At 49.0% G+C, this 16,175-nt stretch overlaps 1 protein-coding gene across 50 annotated transcripts in view; it reads left to right on the forward strand.

Annotated features, from left to right (window-relative positions):
* Nucleotides 1-16,175, forward strand: part of CACNA1C (calcium voltage-gated channel subunit alpha1 C) — a 709,163-nt gene that overhangs the window by 593,926 nt on the left and 99,062 nt on the right. For all 50 annotated transcript variants that reach the window (XM_074403341.1, XM_074403342.1, XM_074403338.1 and 47 more), the window contains 6 exons: nucleotides 1,834-2,041; nucleotides 2,943-3,063; nucleotides 4,628-4,742; nucleotides 5,514-5,634; nucleotides 5,976-6,045; nucleotides 13,652-13,784. In XM_074403341.1, the coding sequence (XP_074259442.1) occupies nucleotides 1,834-2,041; nucleotides 2,943-3,063; nucleotides 4,628-4,742; nucleotides 5,514-5,634; nucleotides 5,976-6,045; nucleotides 13,652-13,784 (768 nt within the window). The remainder of the gene's footprint in view (nucleotides 1-1,833; nucleotides 2,042-2,942; nucleotides 3,064-4,627; nucleotides 4,743-5,513; nucleotides 5,635-5,975; nucleotides 6,046-13,651; nucleotides 13,785-16,175) is intronic.

Genomic DNA, 16,175 nt, shown 5'->3' on the forward strand with positions numbered 1-16,175 from the left:
AGTCTCCCAGTGGGCAGGACTACAGGCATGTGTCACCACCCCTGGCTAATTTTTTGATTTTTTAGAGATGAGGTCTCACAGTGTTGCCCAAGTTGGTCTTGAACTCCTGGCCTCAAGCAGTCCTCTTGCCTTGACCTCCTAAAGTGCCAATCCAGCCACCTCCACTGGTGTCGATCCTCGGGCAGGCTTGGGAAAACTGCTTTACCTGTAAGAGGGGAACGTGTTCTACCCCTAGAGAGGTTCTCTTACTTTCTTCTTTAAACAGATCACTATTAGCCTCTAGCCTGCAGGGGTTCCAGGCAGCTCATCACACATACTGGGTTGTACAGAATTTACTTAAGAACAGAAATGGGGAAGATGGAGGGGGAAAAAAAACCCTGCAACCTTCTGCCTTCTAAAATTTAGAGGCTATTTTGGTGAGACAAGACTGTGCGCTATAGAGCAGATACAAATAAATGTGTATTAATATTCTGCAAACAGAGCGGGTATAGCTGGCAGGCAAAATAGGAGTGAGGAAAAGCTGGATTTGTGGAGGCCAATGGACCACTCGAGGCTGCAGGTTGGTAAGGAGTTCATGTTGCCATCCAAACTGTGACCCCTCTGCTTCCGTCCCTTGGTACGGAACCATTCTCTGAAGACATGAGCCCAGGCTGTGGTTGCAGTGGGAGTGGCTTGCATGTCACTCACTGAAGCAGCAAAAGCAATCCACTGGACTGGTGGTGAGCTGGGAATCTCTCAGGGTAGTGAACTAGGAGGCAGGTGGGCCAGAGGGGCCACAGGGAAATGAGTTTGCTCTGTTCTTGCCTTTGCTCCCCTCGGGGCGGTGTCCCTTGCCATGGCGCACTTCCTGATCCTGAGCTGACCCTCACAGAGGCACCCACTCTGCATCCAGCAGTCATTAGTAGGTTCCCCTCCCACTTTTTCATGAGAAAGGAGTTTTCCCAGAACTTCTGTAAGACCTCTGTGTTTACAGTGGAGAGAGGCCCCCAGGACTGTAAGCAGTGAGGACCCCCACAGGGATCCCACTGAAAGCCCATTCCACTCAAGACTGAGCTCCCGCCCACTCAGAGGACTCGTGCTTTGAGCTGCCCCAGTGGGTGTGACAGGTTTGCTATAATCTAGAGTTTCCCAAACTCACTTGCTGATCAGAATCCTGTAGTATGCTTGTTAAAAACACAGATATCTGGACTCCAAACTACAGCTAGTGAATCAGAAGCTCCAGAGGAAGGGCCCTTAGAAAAACAAAATCTAAGGAGGGATGAACTTTCTGTTACCCATGGGTCACTTCATTCCTGCCACTGCTAGATAGCTGCTTCCTGGGCTGACCTCAGACTGGCATAAATAGAGGGAAAAAAAAATTTTTTTCTGTTTAGAGAACAGCAACCACAATAATTACCAACCTTAATCAGCTATGTGCCAAGCACTCTATGGGGGGCTCTTTGGAGAAAGGTGGAACATGTCAGGCAATCCTGCCAATAGCCTAATGAAGCAAGGGCCACAGCAGTCTCCGTTTGTCAGATGGGGAGGTAGAAGGCAGGGAAGTGAAATGTCTTGTCCAGAGGAACATGCAGCAGGCATCAGGCAGAGGTGGGTCGCCGGCTTCTGACCACTGCCCTCATCTCTTCCTCAACAGGTTAGTCATCCAGGGACCTTGAATTAACTCCCTCCAGGGTGGCCCAGGTCACAGCACCGCTGACACCCCTCCCCCAAGGACAGGGATAAAGCAGAAATGGCAGCTCCTCTGAGAACCTGCAGTGGGCAGGTGTGAGAATGAGGCGCAATGGGGAGGACAGCAAGGGGCAGGGTGCTGACCTCCCTCCTGTTGGCTCTTAGGTACTGGAACTCCTTGAGCAACCTGGTGGCGTCCTTGCTGAACTCTGTGCGCTCCATCGCCTCCCTGCTCCTTCTCCTCTTCCTCTTCATCATCATCTTCTCCCTCCTGGGGATGCAGCTCTTTGGAGGAAAGTTCAACTTTGATGAGATGCAGACCCGGAGGAGCACATTTGATAACTTCCCCCAGTCCCTCCTCACTGTGTTTCAGGTAGGGACTCTTCTCTGCTGGGATTCGGACTTGGGGTGGTTGAGTGGCGGGGTGGTGGGGGGGCGTGTGGAAAGCTGCATCCTTTCACTGGGCAGCCACAGCCAGCCTAGATCAGCCCTGGAGGCCCCATGCCCAGGAGAGTCTTGAGATTTTTCTGTAGTTTCCCCTGTCCCCATCTGCCATGGAATTCCACTGGTGGGTGGACCATTAGGGGAAACAATCTAACTGAGTGGTTTAAAAACATCTTCTTATCCATGGACTCCTTTACTCAAATTCTCCATGGAAGCCCAAAACGTAAACAAAGAAAAACAGACTGCTCTTATGGGGGAGGGGAGGGTGACGAAGCCCTGGCTTTCCCACCCACCATGCTTGACCCTAGGAAAAAACGTTACTGGCCCACCAAATGTGCGATTTCATAGATATTTCGGCCTACGGCAAAATGAAAGTGGCACTTACTTAAGTTTAAAAGTAGATTGATTTAGAGGTAAAAATGAATCACATGTCGATGTTGTCAGAATCTTAAAGATGATGCCCCAATGATGAATGTTTGGGGAAAGCATGTGACAGTCTCAGCAAACACACAACTGCAAAAGGGCCCTGATGCCTTACCCCCAGGAATGGCTGATGGTCAGCTCAAGCATGAGTGGGGAAAGTCAGAGATCTTCGTGCCAAAACTTGCAGTCATTCTTCAAATAATATTATGCCAATGGCCAGGCATTTTGTCTAAGGAGAGTTCAATAGCTCAGAGCCCCTGGGGAGGAGAATTGGGAGCCAGGAGGAGGGAAAGAAGTGAAAGGGAAATTTTGGACAATTTTGTTGACTAGTGGGGCAGGGCAGGGTGGTTTTGGGTTTGCTGTTGGTCTAACGCTGTGTCCCTTATTGGTGGGAATGTGTCATTCAGATCCTGACCGGGGAGGACTGGAATTCGGTGATGTATGATGGGATCATGGCTTATGGCGGCCCCTCTTTTCCAGGGATGTTAGTCTGTATTTACTTCATCATCCTCTTCATCTGTGGAAACTGTATCCTTTGCTGCTGCCCCCCACCCCCGCGGCCCCCAGCCCCCAGCCTGCGGCGCAATGCCAAACGGGCACGCCCCCAGGTCTGGGCTGTCCTGCTCGGGGCGCTCACCACCCAGCCTAGAACCCCATGGCGGCGGAGGTGGGTCTGGGTGGAAACCTGCGGCTGGGGCATAGGGGAGGGAGGCTCACCCTCCTGAACCCTTCGGGGCCGCAGCGGCGCGCGCTCCAGGCGTGCCCTCGTGGTAATCTAGGTGAGCGGCGCCCCCTGGCGTTGCGGTGTGTGCAGCCACTCACACAGACTGCGCTAGGGACGCGCCGGAGCGGGCCGGTGGCCCTGGGGCCACTGCGTCTGCTGGGGGAGGGGGGTGGGGGGGCGCTCCGTGAGGGAGGGTGAGCCGTTGTCTTTGAAGTGACCTTCAGCTCTCCTCCTGCTTTTTGGTCAGCACCCCTCCCTCTGATGCTGCTCTCCAGGACTTTAGTCACAGGCAGAGCTGCGCAGACTTCAAACAGCCCCCAAAGCTCCTTCCTTTTCCTGGCTCGGGCAGGTTTCCAGGGTCACAGACCATGAGTGCTGCTTCTCTTCCCCAGCTCATAACCCCGAGAGAGTCACGTCCGGAGCCTGGGGTAGCACAGGAACAGCTCTGGGCCAAGTTGCAGCTAAGGCAGTGCAGCAAAGGCAGTCATGGAAGCCCGCAGACAAGGTTTCCTCTTTTCCCAGCTGGGTCACCTCTTGCAGATTGAAGGTCCCCTACGTTAGCGTCTGTAAAATGCAGCAATGGAATCATAGTACCTACTACATAAAGGGTCTTTGGGAGTTGTAATGGGATCATGCATGCAAAGCCCCTGCCACGTCCAGAAGCTTCCTGGGACAAGCCCCTCTTCCCCTGCCTGGGTTGCGGCTTCTCTGTGTGTTGAAATGATATAAATGTCTGGGTGCCTGGGGCTGGGAGTCAGACTTTGCAAACTTACGCCCCATCCAGCTACGCTTTCTTTGATTCTGCAGTTCTCTGACCCACAATGTTTCTGTTGGTGTGGTGGGGTGGGGAGAAAGGGCAAAGAACTGCCTCCCTTGGGAACTCCCAAGCTTGGCTAGCTCCAGCCGGACCCACCAAGGGTCTTCGTGTGTGCAGGCTCACATTAGAGTTGGCAGAGATACCAATCTGCCCCCTCAGCGCCCAGTTATAATAAACCGCTCTTAAGAGCATTCAGCATCCTGCTAGAGACAATGCTGTTTATAATGTCAATTACAGCCAGTCATCTCAGCGGGGAAACCAATCATGAAACCCGGCAATTAAAGTGCAAGGCAGGGCTGGCTGCCTCATTCCCGCCCGCTCCAGTGTGCAGGCTAGCCTGTTCTCAACTCTCTAGATTGCTCCAGGTAGCTAGGAGGGTGATGGGGAGGAAGAGGAGGGGAGGAACACTGTTGGGGTCTGACTCCCTCGAAGTGATTCACCCTCAAACTCTGCTGAGGAGCTCTACCCAGCCCATCCTATATCCCCCCACCCCCTGTGCCCACCAAAACCCCAAGCCAAGGGTCATTTTCTTTAAGAATGGACACAAACAGATATCCTACTGAATGTGTTCTTGGCCATTGCTGTGGACAACCTGGCTGATGCTGAGAGCCTCACATCTGCCCAAAAGGAGGAGGAAGAGGAGAAGGAGAGAAAGAAGCTGGCCAGGTAACCCTCTAAACATGCCCAGGCCCCGGGCTCCAGGGCCCCCATTCTGGAATGTCATCCCACTGGTGGCAGAGAGAGGCTAGACTGCCATCCTCTGTTGGCTGTCCCTCCCAGGAGGACTCTGGGTTTGGGGATTCCTAAGTTGGACCTCTCTCCTAATCCTAAGCATTACTCTGGTAGGGACCATTGTGAATTATAATAGTCTCTGCAATGGTGTTATATTCTCCACCTGTCTAGGAGGTTGGGATTGTCTTTTGGGAAGCTGTGATAGGTGGCAGGAGTGTAGAGTGGGGAGAGAGAAAGGCAACCACTCAGTTTAGTGGGAAAACACATATCCAGCTTCCAGAGGAAGTCCTCCTCACTGCTGTATAATTCAGCTCCAGTGTTAGGAAGGCAAGACAGGGCCCTGTGTTCTATCCTATCATTGTCTAGTTGGGACAGTTGTAAGCCACACAGCTGCCAGGCCCCGAGCAGAGCTCCTCCAGGAGCCAATCCTAGATGAGATCCACCATCCTTCTCTGCTTTCGTGACCCAGGCATCTCTGGAGCTGCAAGAGGCCAACTGTGTGCCAGGCAGAGCAGGTGTGGCTCAGCCCCGTAGCGCTTGGGACGGAGCTGCACATGAGAGGTGCCCTGGAGAAAGGAAGATGGATACAGACCCAGGGGATCTGCCCCCGCTGGCTCCCACAGGCCACAGGGTGGTTCCCTCCCACACTGTTCCCTATCACTCCAGTAAACAACCATTTATTTTTTTCTGCTGCTGACTGGCCAGGACTGCCAGCCCAGAGAAGAAACAAGAGGTGGTGGAGAAGCCAGCAGCGGAGGAATCCAAGGAGGAGAAGATTGAGCTGAAATCCATCACAGCTGACGGGGAGTCTCCACCCACCACCAAGGTGAGGAGCTGTCTCTTTCCTGGAGCTGTAAGGCCGGTGCTGGGGAGAGAGGGCCACAGCCTTCCCAGGCCAGACCCCCATGGAGAAGAGGAGAGAAAGAAAGACACCCAGTGGAAAGAAAGCCAGTGGGGATGGACAGGAGAGCTGGGACAGGGAAGAGAAGGCAGATGGGCTGGGTCCCAGCCGTCCCCTGGTGTCCTGAAGGGGATGTGCAAAGTGACAAGGACAACTTTTTGAGCTAAGTCACTGACTAAAATGAGACTTCAAGGCTACTGCAAGCCTCTTAACTGGTGGAAAATATCTAACTGAATTCTTCCTCCTTCTTCCCTGTGACTGCCTAGATCAACATGGATGACCTCCAGCCCAATGAAAATGAGGATAAGAGCCCCTACCCCAACCCAGAAACTACAGGTACCAGTCCCACTGCCTAACCTGGGATTGGGAGGTTGGGGACAGAGATCTAAATTCTAAAGCCACGTGGAAATGGCCATGTATTAGGAACCATGGTTCCAGTGTCCCTCTATAAGCGTCTTACGCTGCTAAGTGTCTTCTATCTCCATATTTAAGCACCGTCAGTCAGCATCTGGGAGACAGCTTTGTTTCTGGTTTCCTCATAATGAGATCACATTTGAGCAGTCCTTTTGTGTCCTTTCCAAGCAGGATTCTGTATACATTTAAATTTTTGTTACATTACAGATTGTAAAATCGTTATTAATTTATAGGATGTATTAGTATGGCATATGTTGCAACATTATGCTCACTTAATATTAATAGTAAATCCCAAATCTGCCTTGCCCTTAGTCAGGAGGCAGTGCCGAGTGCAGGGACAGCTGCCACCACAGATGTCCAACTTGTTGCTTTAGGAAATGATTTCAGGTCTCTGTAGAAGGAGATCTTACTGACTCCATCTCCTTGCGCTTCTATGTGATACATAAATAGACAGGCAGTTGGCTTCTCAAGGGCTTTAATGTCAGAGGTCAGAGGTCCTCCCTCCAGGCTTCACTTCCCAGCTCCCTGAAATCCCATACCCTGTCCAAGCTCTGGGCTTGCCTTCCTCTGACCTAAAATTGCAGATACGATCACCAGTTACCAGTTTGAAGTCAATAACATGCCATCAAGTGACTGTTGACTTTACTGACATTTCCTTGTTCCTGTAGGGTAGGCTATATTTGTGCTGTTCACCAAGTTAGGTGGCTGAGACCTTTCTACGTTTGTGAGCAAAGCTAGGTTTCCCTTTTGCTTTCCCTCCATTGGTTCTCTGCTAAGAACACTTGCAGGCATCTTCTGTTGTCTTTGGGAACCAGACTCCCTGGGATCACACCATCCTCATTCCCCTCCTTCTGCAAGGGAATAGGATGTGGTTTCCTGGAGCTTGGAGAGAAAGAACAGGGAGTTTCCATGTACATGCATTAAGTCTTTGAAGTTCTTAAAAACCCTTCTAGGGCGAAACTTTCAGGGAATTTCAACAATGTACTGGAATTATTGAATAAATGCAATGGGAGGATCTTGTCTTGATCCTGAAGCAACAAATACACTTTAAAATGACATTTTAGAGGTAAGTGGGGGAAATTGAACAAACTAAATGATTTAAAGTGGTTTTGTTAATCTTGTTGGTATAATATTTTGTAGTTCTGTTTCTAAACCGCTGAAGTATTTATGGCCAGAGTCTAAAATGTTTACGAGTTGCTCTGCTTTTTAAATACTCCAACAACAAAAAAAATGGGACAGAGAAGATAAATGGAACAAGACAAGCAAAATGTCCAAAATTGTTGAAGCTGGGAATATGTATATATATGAGCTTTACTACGTAAGACTCTACTCATGCGTAAATCTTTAAGGTTTAAAACAAAAGACAATTAATAAAACAAATTCCTTAGGGCCATGAGGCCAGCCTCCAGGATGGGCCTCCCTGCACACACAGCAGGGCAGATCTGATACGAGGGTCTTTTCACACAGGCACCCAGCTGCAGTCAGGCCTGTAGAGCAGGTACACCTCTTGCATCTTCAACAAGAATCTGAAATTCTATTATTCTCAATACTGTACTCATGGCTTTTCTCTTCTCCGTTGCTCTAATGAAATGAAAGAGAAGAATGTTGAGGAAAATAAGGGCTAATGAGGATATTGACACCGGGTCGGCCATCCTAGCTGTAGCTACTGGCGGCTCTGGGGACCTGGGGGGATGCTTAACGCTTCCCAGCTGAAAAGCTCTTCCCAGCCTCTGCTGAGGCCTCAGGACTCTTGAGGCCTGTGAGCAGATGGCCCACCCCCATCATTTCTGTTGGTTGCATGCATCTCTACTTTTGTGTTGAGACCTAAGGCTGCCCCGACTGCCCCACCACACACACCAGCCATCACTCTGGCCTGTGAAGCCAGCCCCAAGCATGCCCATTTGTGCCCTATCCCCGGTCTCCCGGTCCTCATCCAGGAGATCTAAAGGGCAGCATGCTTTTAAAGCCGTTGGCTCCACACATTGCCCTACCCCCAAAGGCTAGGTCAGCCTGTGTCTCCCAGCTCTTCCCGCCTTCCCATTTCCTCCCTTCCCTGCCTCCGAAGTCAGCTCTTGGATCCTTTAGTGCCAGGGGCAGCAGAAGTTCCCAGAGACGCCTCTGATGATCACGTGACCTGTTTCCATTCTGGTCAATCTCTGCTTCCCTCCTGCTTCTCTTTCTTCTGAACCATGAATGGCAAACAGCCTGATCTATCATGGTGCTCTCGACCTCTGCCCCTTCTAGGCCTCTGCCCCCTACCGTGCCCGGTTCATGCAGGTGCCACTTAGGCCCCTCCTGCTCTGCCTTCAGTCGCACTGCTAGAAGGAAGGGCCAGTGCACAGGAGCACACTGCCATGCTCTCCTGCCACCTCCCCATCTCTCTCTCGCCCTCTGTCCTAGGCTCACCCCCTGTCCTCCCCCTCCCTCTTAGGCTGTCCAGGTTGCACCCAAAGCCATGTATCAGAGGGGCCAAGCGGGAGCTGGACTCCAGAGTGCCCTCTGCTGGCTGCTGCTTCAGGTGCCCTCACATGACCATGAACTCTCAGAGGAGGGGCCTGTTTCTAATTCAACCGGGGGCCATTGAGGCCAGCCGTGGCCCTAGAATCCTTCCCTCTGTTTCATCTGAAAAGCTTGCCAGCTGGTTTCAGCCTCCCAGATTGGCATACTCTAATTATAGAGAAAAATCCCAACTCACTGGAAAGAAAAGCATTGTGCCCAAATGAGTGGAAGCTAATTCTACTTTTGTTTAATTTATTAATGTATTTGAGTGAGCATGTAGATGGTTGCAAGAGCCACTGAGGACTTAAAGTTGACAGGTACACGTTAAAAAGAAATGGGGGCCAGCAGACCCTGAGCAGTCAGCACCACCTGTGGTAGGGGAGGCTTTCACTGTTGCAAGGGGTTCGCTGACAAGGAGAGCCATGAGCTGTGGAATCTGGGGGCTTCATACAGAAGGGTGGTCTTGACTGAGCTTTGAATCGGGAGGTTGGAGAGTCCGGAGGAATTTTTGCAGGATTGTACAATAGTCAGAGATGCTGAGAGTTGGGAGAAACCTTGGAGATATTAATGAACTACTCATGAAGCACTTACTGTGTGCCAGGAACTGTGCTAAGTACAGGGGCATGGGAGTTCCTGTGCTGGATGGACAGGGAAGACCCCCGCCCTCCCGGAGCTGACATATCAGTGGGGAGACAGGCGGCAGGCAAACCAACCAAAAAGGTGACATCACACAATGTGAAGATAGTAAAATCAAGGATTGTGTTAGGGGTGACTTGGGGACCAGGCTGCTTCGACTGTGTGGTCAGCAAAGGCTTCTCTGAGGATACAGCATTTGACTGGAGCCTGAATGATTCAAAGGAACTAGACATGGAATCAGAGCAAAGAGCTCTCTAGGTGGAGGGCCTGAGTGCTGAGTCTCTTACAGGGGGTTGCAGTTGGCTGTGGGGACTCCAAAGAGGGCCAGTGTGCCTGAAGCAGAGAGAACCAAGGGATAGTGCCCTGAGGCAGGAGGCCGGGGCAGGACAGGAGGGCAGGGCAGAAGGCACAGGGCCATGTGGGAGACTGGGTCTGATCCAGTGCCCTGGAGGGCCACCAGAACGTCTGAGCAGAGGAGGCCCTAACCCAATGTCCGACTCTCCCTTTCAGAGATTCCCTCTGGGTGTTCTGTGGTTAAAGGGTGGTGGTGGTCGAGAGCAGAACTGGGGCAGGGAGGATACTCGTACAGCAGCCAGGCAGAGAGGATGGCAGTTTGGGCAAGGAACAGTGCTGGAGATGCAGAAGGGGGTCAGGGGTACATTTTGCAAACCAACAGGATTTATTCATTGCTTAGATGTTGGAGAGAAAAAGAGGAATGGGGGGTGACTCTGAGGTTTTCTAATTGAGCCAGTAAAGAGAAGGTCCCCAATGCAGAAACTGTATCCACCACCTGTGCTCCTGGTGCCCCAAGGCCCTGCTCTGGGTATCTGGCCCTTACCAACCGTGCACTCCCTTCAGCTAGTAGCAGACTCTTGTGCCCTGCTAGAAACTAAGCTCCTTGAGGACAAGAGCCACGGCTTTGTGTTCTCAGCCTTGGACTCAATACTCTGTAAGCACTAGGTCTTACAAATGCCTTTACTTTATGTGGCCAAGAGCAAAATCACAGAGATGAGGATGAGTGTCGAATAGGGATGAGCATCGAATGGAGAGGAGCAAGGCTTCCCAAGGACCAAGGATGGGGCTTTGAGTGCCACCCTGGTTTTACTTTTGAATCCTCTGACCTGCCTTCTGGAAGGCAGCAGCAACTCCAGAGTGCAGCAGAGCATCACTTTCCTTGCTTTTTCCAAACCTCCAAGAACAAAACAAGAAAGAAAGACCCCTGATGTATTCTACTGGCATTAGAGAGTAGGAGTCTAGGTGGCTCATTTGCCAACCCCAAAAGGAGCCTTGCCTGGCTTTTCCTGATCTGTCAGCCTCCTGCCTCTTCCATAATACCTGCTAAGCATCACATGCTGTCAACGTTATGTCCCTTTTCACATCTGAGTTTGTCCTTCAGAAACCGTTTCCTCTCAAGCACTGTGCCTGAAGCTCCGCTGCTGTGTGTCTGCGTGGACCAGCTAACTTGCTTCTCCCCAGGAATGGAGCTCAGCGCAGAGCTTCGTAAACAGGAAGGGAGCTCATGCAGATGGAAGAGCCTGCACTGTTTTCCATTAGGAACTCCAAATGGCACAAAGCTATAGTAAATATGGGTTTCTATAAACTCAAAAGATTAAAATAAGCATAAAATTACCTATTACCAAATTATCACAAAGAAGAAAGTGCTGGGTCGTTTTGGGCAAAACTGAGAAGAATACGAACACCTAGGCAGGAATTTAAGATCCTTCTCAATTAAATCTCACTTGTAGATATCATGATTTAGGCCAATTCTGGTTTTACTCATTCTACTTTAAGTAGAAGGCTTTCTTTTTACATACCAAGGGTTGGGTGTCACAAGAGCTCCAACTTTTGGCGTGTAGTCAGCTTTCATTTGGGGTCTCTCTTCTGCTGAAAAAAAAATATTAATTGTCTTGCTGGTCAGCTCTAATTACCCAAGAGAAAGAATCTGATTGATGCCTGTGTGCTGCTGGTCCTCCAAAAAAGCCTTGGGTCCCTAAATGCTTGAATGTGTTTTGCCTGATAAAGAATTGCTTTCTGTGCCAGGCATTTTTTTCTTTGCAGTACCTGGCTTCATTTGAACCAGAAGAGGGAGAACATGGAGAGGCATGGCTGCATCCGTGAGATGAGCGTCCCATAACTATCTTTTTCCAGCCAGACTAGTATTCCCTTCACCTTGGTCTTATGCAAAGTCCCCTTCCTTCTAAAGCAGGCGTCCCCAAACTACAGCCTGCCCCGCGGGCCACATGCGGCCCCCTGAGGCCATTTATCTGGCCCCCGCCACACTTCAGGAAGGAGCATCTCTTTCATTGGTGGTCAGTGAGAGGAGCACAGTATGTGGCGGCCCTCCAACGGTCTGAGGGACAGTGAACTGGCCCCCTGTGTAAAAAGTCTGGGGACGCCTGTTCTAAAGGGTATGGAAGTTCAGTCATTATCAAGAAATAAAGGCATCTAGTGCCAGGCATGGCTTTTCCTTCCAGGGTTTTCAGTACATAGAGAGAAAGGACAGACATTTAAAATCAGTCATGAAGGCACTGGAGGCAGAAGGTACTGCGGGGATTCACAGGAAGGTCATTCCCTGGAGCGCAAGTACTCAGGAAAGCTGGGTGGAGGATGCTGTCCGGCACTGGGGGTCTGCATGTGCTCTGCTCTTCTCTGGGAGATGAAGAGCAGCTCAAACAGGGAGAGAACATGAGGAAGGACAGGGCACACAGTGAGCGTGGCAGCTCGCTAGGGCTGCCGTAACCAGTGACCACATGCTGGGTAGCTTAAACAGCAGAAATACATCCTTTCACAGTTCTAGAGGCTGGAAGTCCTAAATCAAGGAGTCCACAGGGCTAAGTGCCTTCTGAAAGGCTCTTGGGAAGAATCCTCACTTGCCTCTCCTAACTTCTGTGCTTGCCGGCAGTCCTTGGCTTGTAGGCGCATCCCTCCTAAGTCTGCCTCTGTCTTCACATGGCCCTCTTCCCTAAGTGTGTTTTTGTGTTTCTGTATCTCTCCTTATAAGGATAACAGTCATTTTTTTTTTAATTTTATTTTATTTATTTATTTTCTTGAGACAGAGTCTCCCTGTCATCCAGGCTGGAGTGCAGTGGTGAGATCTTGGCTCACTGCAACCTGGGCTCAAGTCATTCTCCTTCCTCAGCCTCCCGAGTAGCTGGGATTATAGGAACGCATTGCCACACATGGCTAGTCGTTAGATTTAGGGCCCATCCTAGCCTAGAATAAACTTCATCATAACCAATTACATCTGCAAAGGTCCCATGCCCAAATAAGGTCACATTGCGAAGTTCTAGGTAGACATGAGTTTGTGGGGGAAACTGTTCAACCTGCTGCAGTGAAGTGTTCAGAATATAGTTTGATGTGAGTGGACAGTTTGTTAGGGAATAATAGGCGGTAAGGATCTGACTGGGAAAAACGCTGAGCACTAATTTACAGGCTTCAGGCCTCTCCCGTGGATAGAGGTTGTAATCAACAAACACTTACTTACATAGCAGCTGCTAAGTGCCAGGCACCATTCTGAAGTATAGATGGACTACTGTTATTCCACCTTACGTGGGGAAACTGGGGTGCAGAGAGACTCAATAAAATGTACACAGCTAGAAAGAAACAGCCAGGATTGTGATCCAGGAGATTGGCTGGACAGACTGCTCTTCACTCCCATGTTGTTACTTTCCCTTCTGAGCATCTTAAACACATTTGCCTAGCACAGGGTGTTCAGTGCTTGCTCCCATGGGCATTGTGCCTGCAAGCGCAGGAGTAAGCTGTTTGACTTTGGTCCACATTGAATGTGGCCACTGGCCGGGAGCACAGTGGCACTTAACTGGCGTCAGTGTCTAAACCTTTGCATGAAGGGCCTGTTGTGGTCAATAGTATTGTCCTGTTATCTCAACAGCACTTCTTTTTTTTTTTTTTTTTAAGTTTCAGAAATCGGGAAAGTGTTGGTTTTTCAATTCCTGGAACTTCCAAGGGTGGGGTTATTTGCAAGGGATTCCACAAGCCAACTAAGCCACACCCTTTCCCCCACCTGCCGCCTGAGTAACCCCTGGCAGTACCCGATCCTACCTGGTCACCTTTTCTCATGCCTTACAACTAGAGTGACAACCACCCCAGTTTGCCCAAGACTAGGGGGGTTCCTGGGATGAGGGAATTTTGGTTTTAAAACCAGGACAAGTTGGTGACCCTACTTGCAATCCCCCTTACTGTGCACTGCCAGGTAAGTCTTTTCCAGCAGAGATGAGCTGCAGCAGCACCCACAGGGAGACAGCAGAATATCTGCCTTAGTTAGTACCCTACATTTTCAGAGCCACAGTGATGTCTGCCAGTAGGAAGGTCTCTGAAAGTGGTAAAATAAGTGGGAGTGCTGGAGTTATTTAGAATGGTGCTGTTCTTCTTACAGGAGAAGATGATGAGGAAGAGCCAGAGATGCCTGTCGGCCCTCGCCCACGACCACTCTCTGAGCTTCACCTTAAGGAAAAGGCAGTGCCCATGCCAGAAGCCAGCGCATTTTTCATCTTCAGCTCTAACAACAGGTGTGCGGCAATGGTGTGGAAGGTGGGGTCCCGCTCTCTCTAGTAGCAGCCCAACGGTTTCCTGTATTTTACCTGAACCGCTGAATGGAGCCTGAGACTCTCCCAGCTCCCTGCAAATTATATAAATAGACACTGATATAGGGAAGAGTCCTGGATTTTGAATCAGAAGACCTGTGTTTATTTCTCTCTCCACTTTTTAAATGTTTAAACTCTACTTCCATTCCTTGAGTGATTATGTGATGTTAAACACTATCAAGAACCTCTTCCTGTCCATTAGATTGACCTTAGAATATTTTAACTCACTCATCTCCTTACTTACATGCAATTGTCATTAGTATTTTAGTCCAACTTTCATACTTAACCCAACAAGTTAGTGAGTCTTATTATTATATAGATAGTGTGTGTTTGGGTTTATGTACACCTTGCCATTTTATTTGTTCACCATTTTTTTGCTCATTTCAGTCCATCTTCTTGCAAACATTTTTTTTCTTCCTAAAGTACATTCTTTAGAAGTTCCTATAGTTCCATAATGACGAATTCACTTGACCTCTACTTATCTATAACTGTTTTCACTTCCTGCTCTTGAAAGATAGTTTTGCTGTGTACCTCATTTTAGATAGACAGGTTTGTCTTGCAGCACAAGAAAGGTGTTATTCTACTGTAAAGTCAGCTGTCATTCCAACTGTGATTCCTTTGTGAGTAACCTAACCTTTCTTTGTAGCTGCTTTTAACATATTCTGTTGCCTTTGTGGTTGTACAGATGTACTACCATTTGTCGAGATGTGGATTTCTTTCCATTTGTCTTGCTTAGAATAGATTGTGCTTCCTAAGCCTATGGATTTAGATTTTTATTCAGTTATTGAAAATGTGCAGCAATAATCTTTAAACACTGCTTCTCTTTAATTCTGTATTTCTTCCTTCTGATAGTCCAATTGGACATCAGTTAGACCTTTTCATTCTGTCCTCCCTACCTCTTAGAGGGTCTTACATGTCTTTCATCTCCTTGTCTTTCTGTATCCTAGGAAATTTCTTCAGCTATATCTTCCAGTTTCTTAAATCTATTTTCAACTTAATCTATATTACTGTTTAAACCAATTTTTTATCTTGACCATTGTATGTTTTTATTTCGGTCAGTTCCAATTGTTGCTTCATTTTCCAGATCCATCACTCTAAATCTAATGGTTTCTATTGATTTTTCATCTTTGTGATTTAGTCTTTTATTTCATTAATATTTCAAATGTATTTTTTTGATAGTCTATATCTAATATTTCCAGTACCCCCAGGCTTTGGGGTCTAAATCACTTATCTGGTGTTTCTTCTGATTTCTCATCTTAGTGGCTGGTCCTTTCGTGTGTGTGGTGTCTGATGATCTTTGATTGTGACCCCAACACTTCCTCTTCATTTGTGAGAGTCCTGAGGACCTCAAGTAGGACTGGGGAGACTTTCAGATGCCCCAAGGGGTGTTGGCTTAGCCTGAGTCCCAGGCTTCCTTGCCCCACCTTAAGCTTGTCTTAACCTGCAGTTCCGTGACACCACGGTTATTGGCTCCCATCCTCTGGCAGCTCTGCCTTCCTGGCTCTCCATATATAGCCTCAGCTCCCTGGCGGTTTGTGGGAGGGGTTGTTGGTTTGAACCAGAAGATTCTTGAAGACATCTCCAAACTCTCATGAGCCAGAATTTTCTCAGAGAGTTTGACCCTTCGAGGGTTTAGTGCTTCTGCAGCAGGAGGGCTTCTTAGAGCATTTAGTCAACCATAATGCCTGCAGCAGAAGTCTGAAGGCCTGTGTTGAAGCCCTGACTCCCCCACACTAAGGCTGTGTTTCTGGGCAAGCCTCTCCTACTTGGGTTTCGGTGTTCTTATCTATGAAATGTAGATGATGACACCCATACCTTCCTTCCTACACTGTTGTCAAGATGAGATGATTACAAGACACTTTGGCATTGAGGAATCTAGAATTTTTGGTACTGTCACTGGGTGCCTAGAAGTTCAATTGAATAATCGTGCCAGGCCATGGAAGTGACTTACACACAGGAGCAGATCACCCACAGAGAGTCGGCTTGGCTGGCTTCTTGGTATACCCTGTCGTGGACCGTCCGGGACGGGTAGGCACGTCTGCCCGGGGGTCTCTCGACCTGCAAGAGGGTCCCAATACCTGGAAGAGGGAGTGCGCCTGGAAAATTAATAAAGACAGAGAGAAAGCGAGGCGTCTGGAGGGCTGATAGGCCGTGCCGAAACAGCAAATTTTATTTTTCAAAGGCCAGGAATAAATACACTTTCTTGGCTTTGGTTTACGTCATAGTAAGAGGAATGTAAATGTATGCCTCACATGGCCTATACAATAGAGAAGTCAGATATGCGATCAATGGTTGTAAAAAGTAACAAAATTTTCT

The sequence above is a fragment of the Saimiri boliviensis genome, chromosome 7, assembly GCF_048565385.1.
Source record: "Saimiri boliviensis isolate mSaiBol1 chromosome 7, mSaiBol1.pri, whole genome shotgun sequence".
In the NCBI taxonomy this organism is placed as follows: domain Eukaryota; kingdom Metazoa; phylum Chordata; class Mammalia; order Primates; family Cebidae; genus Saimiri; species Saimiri boliviensis.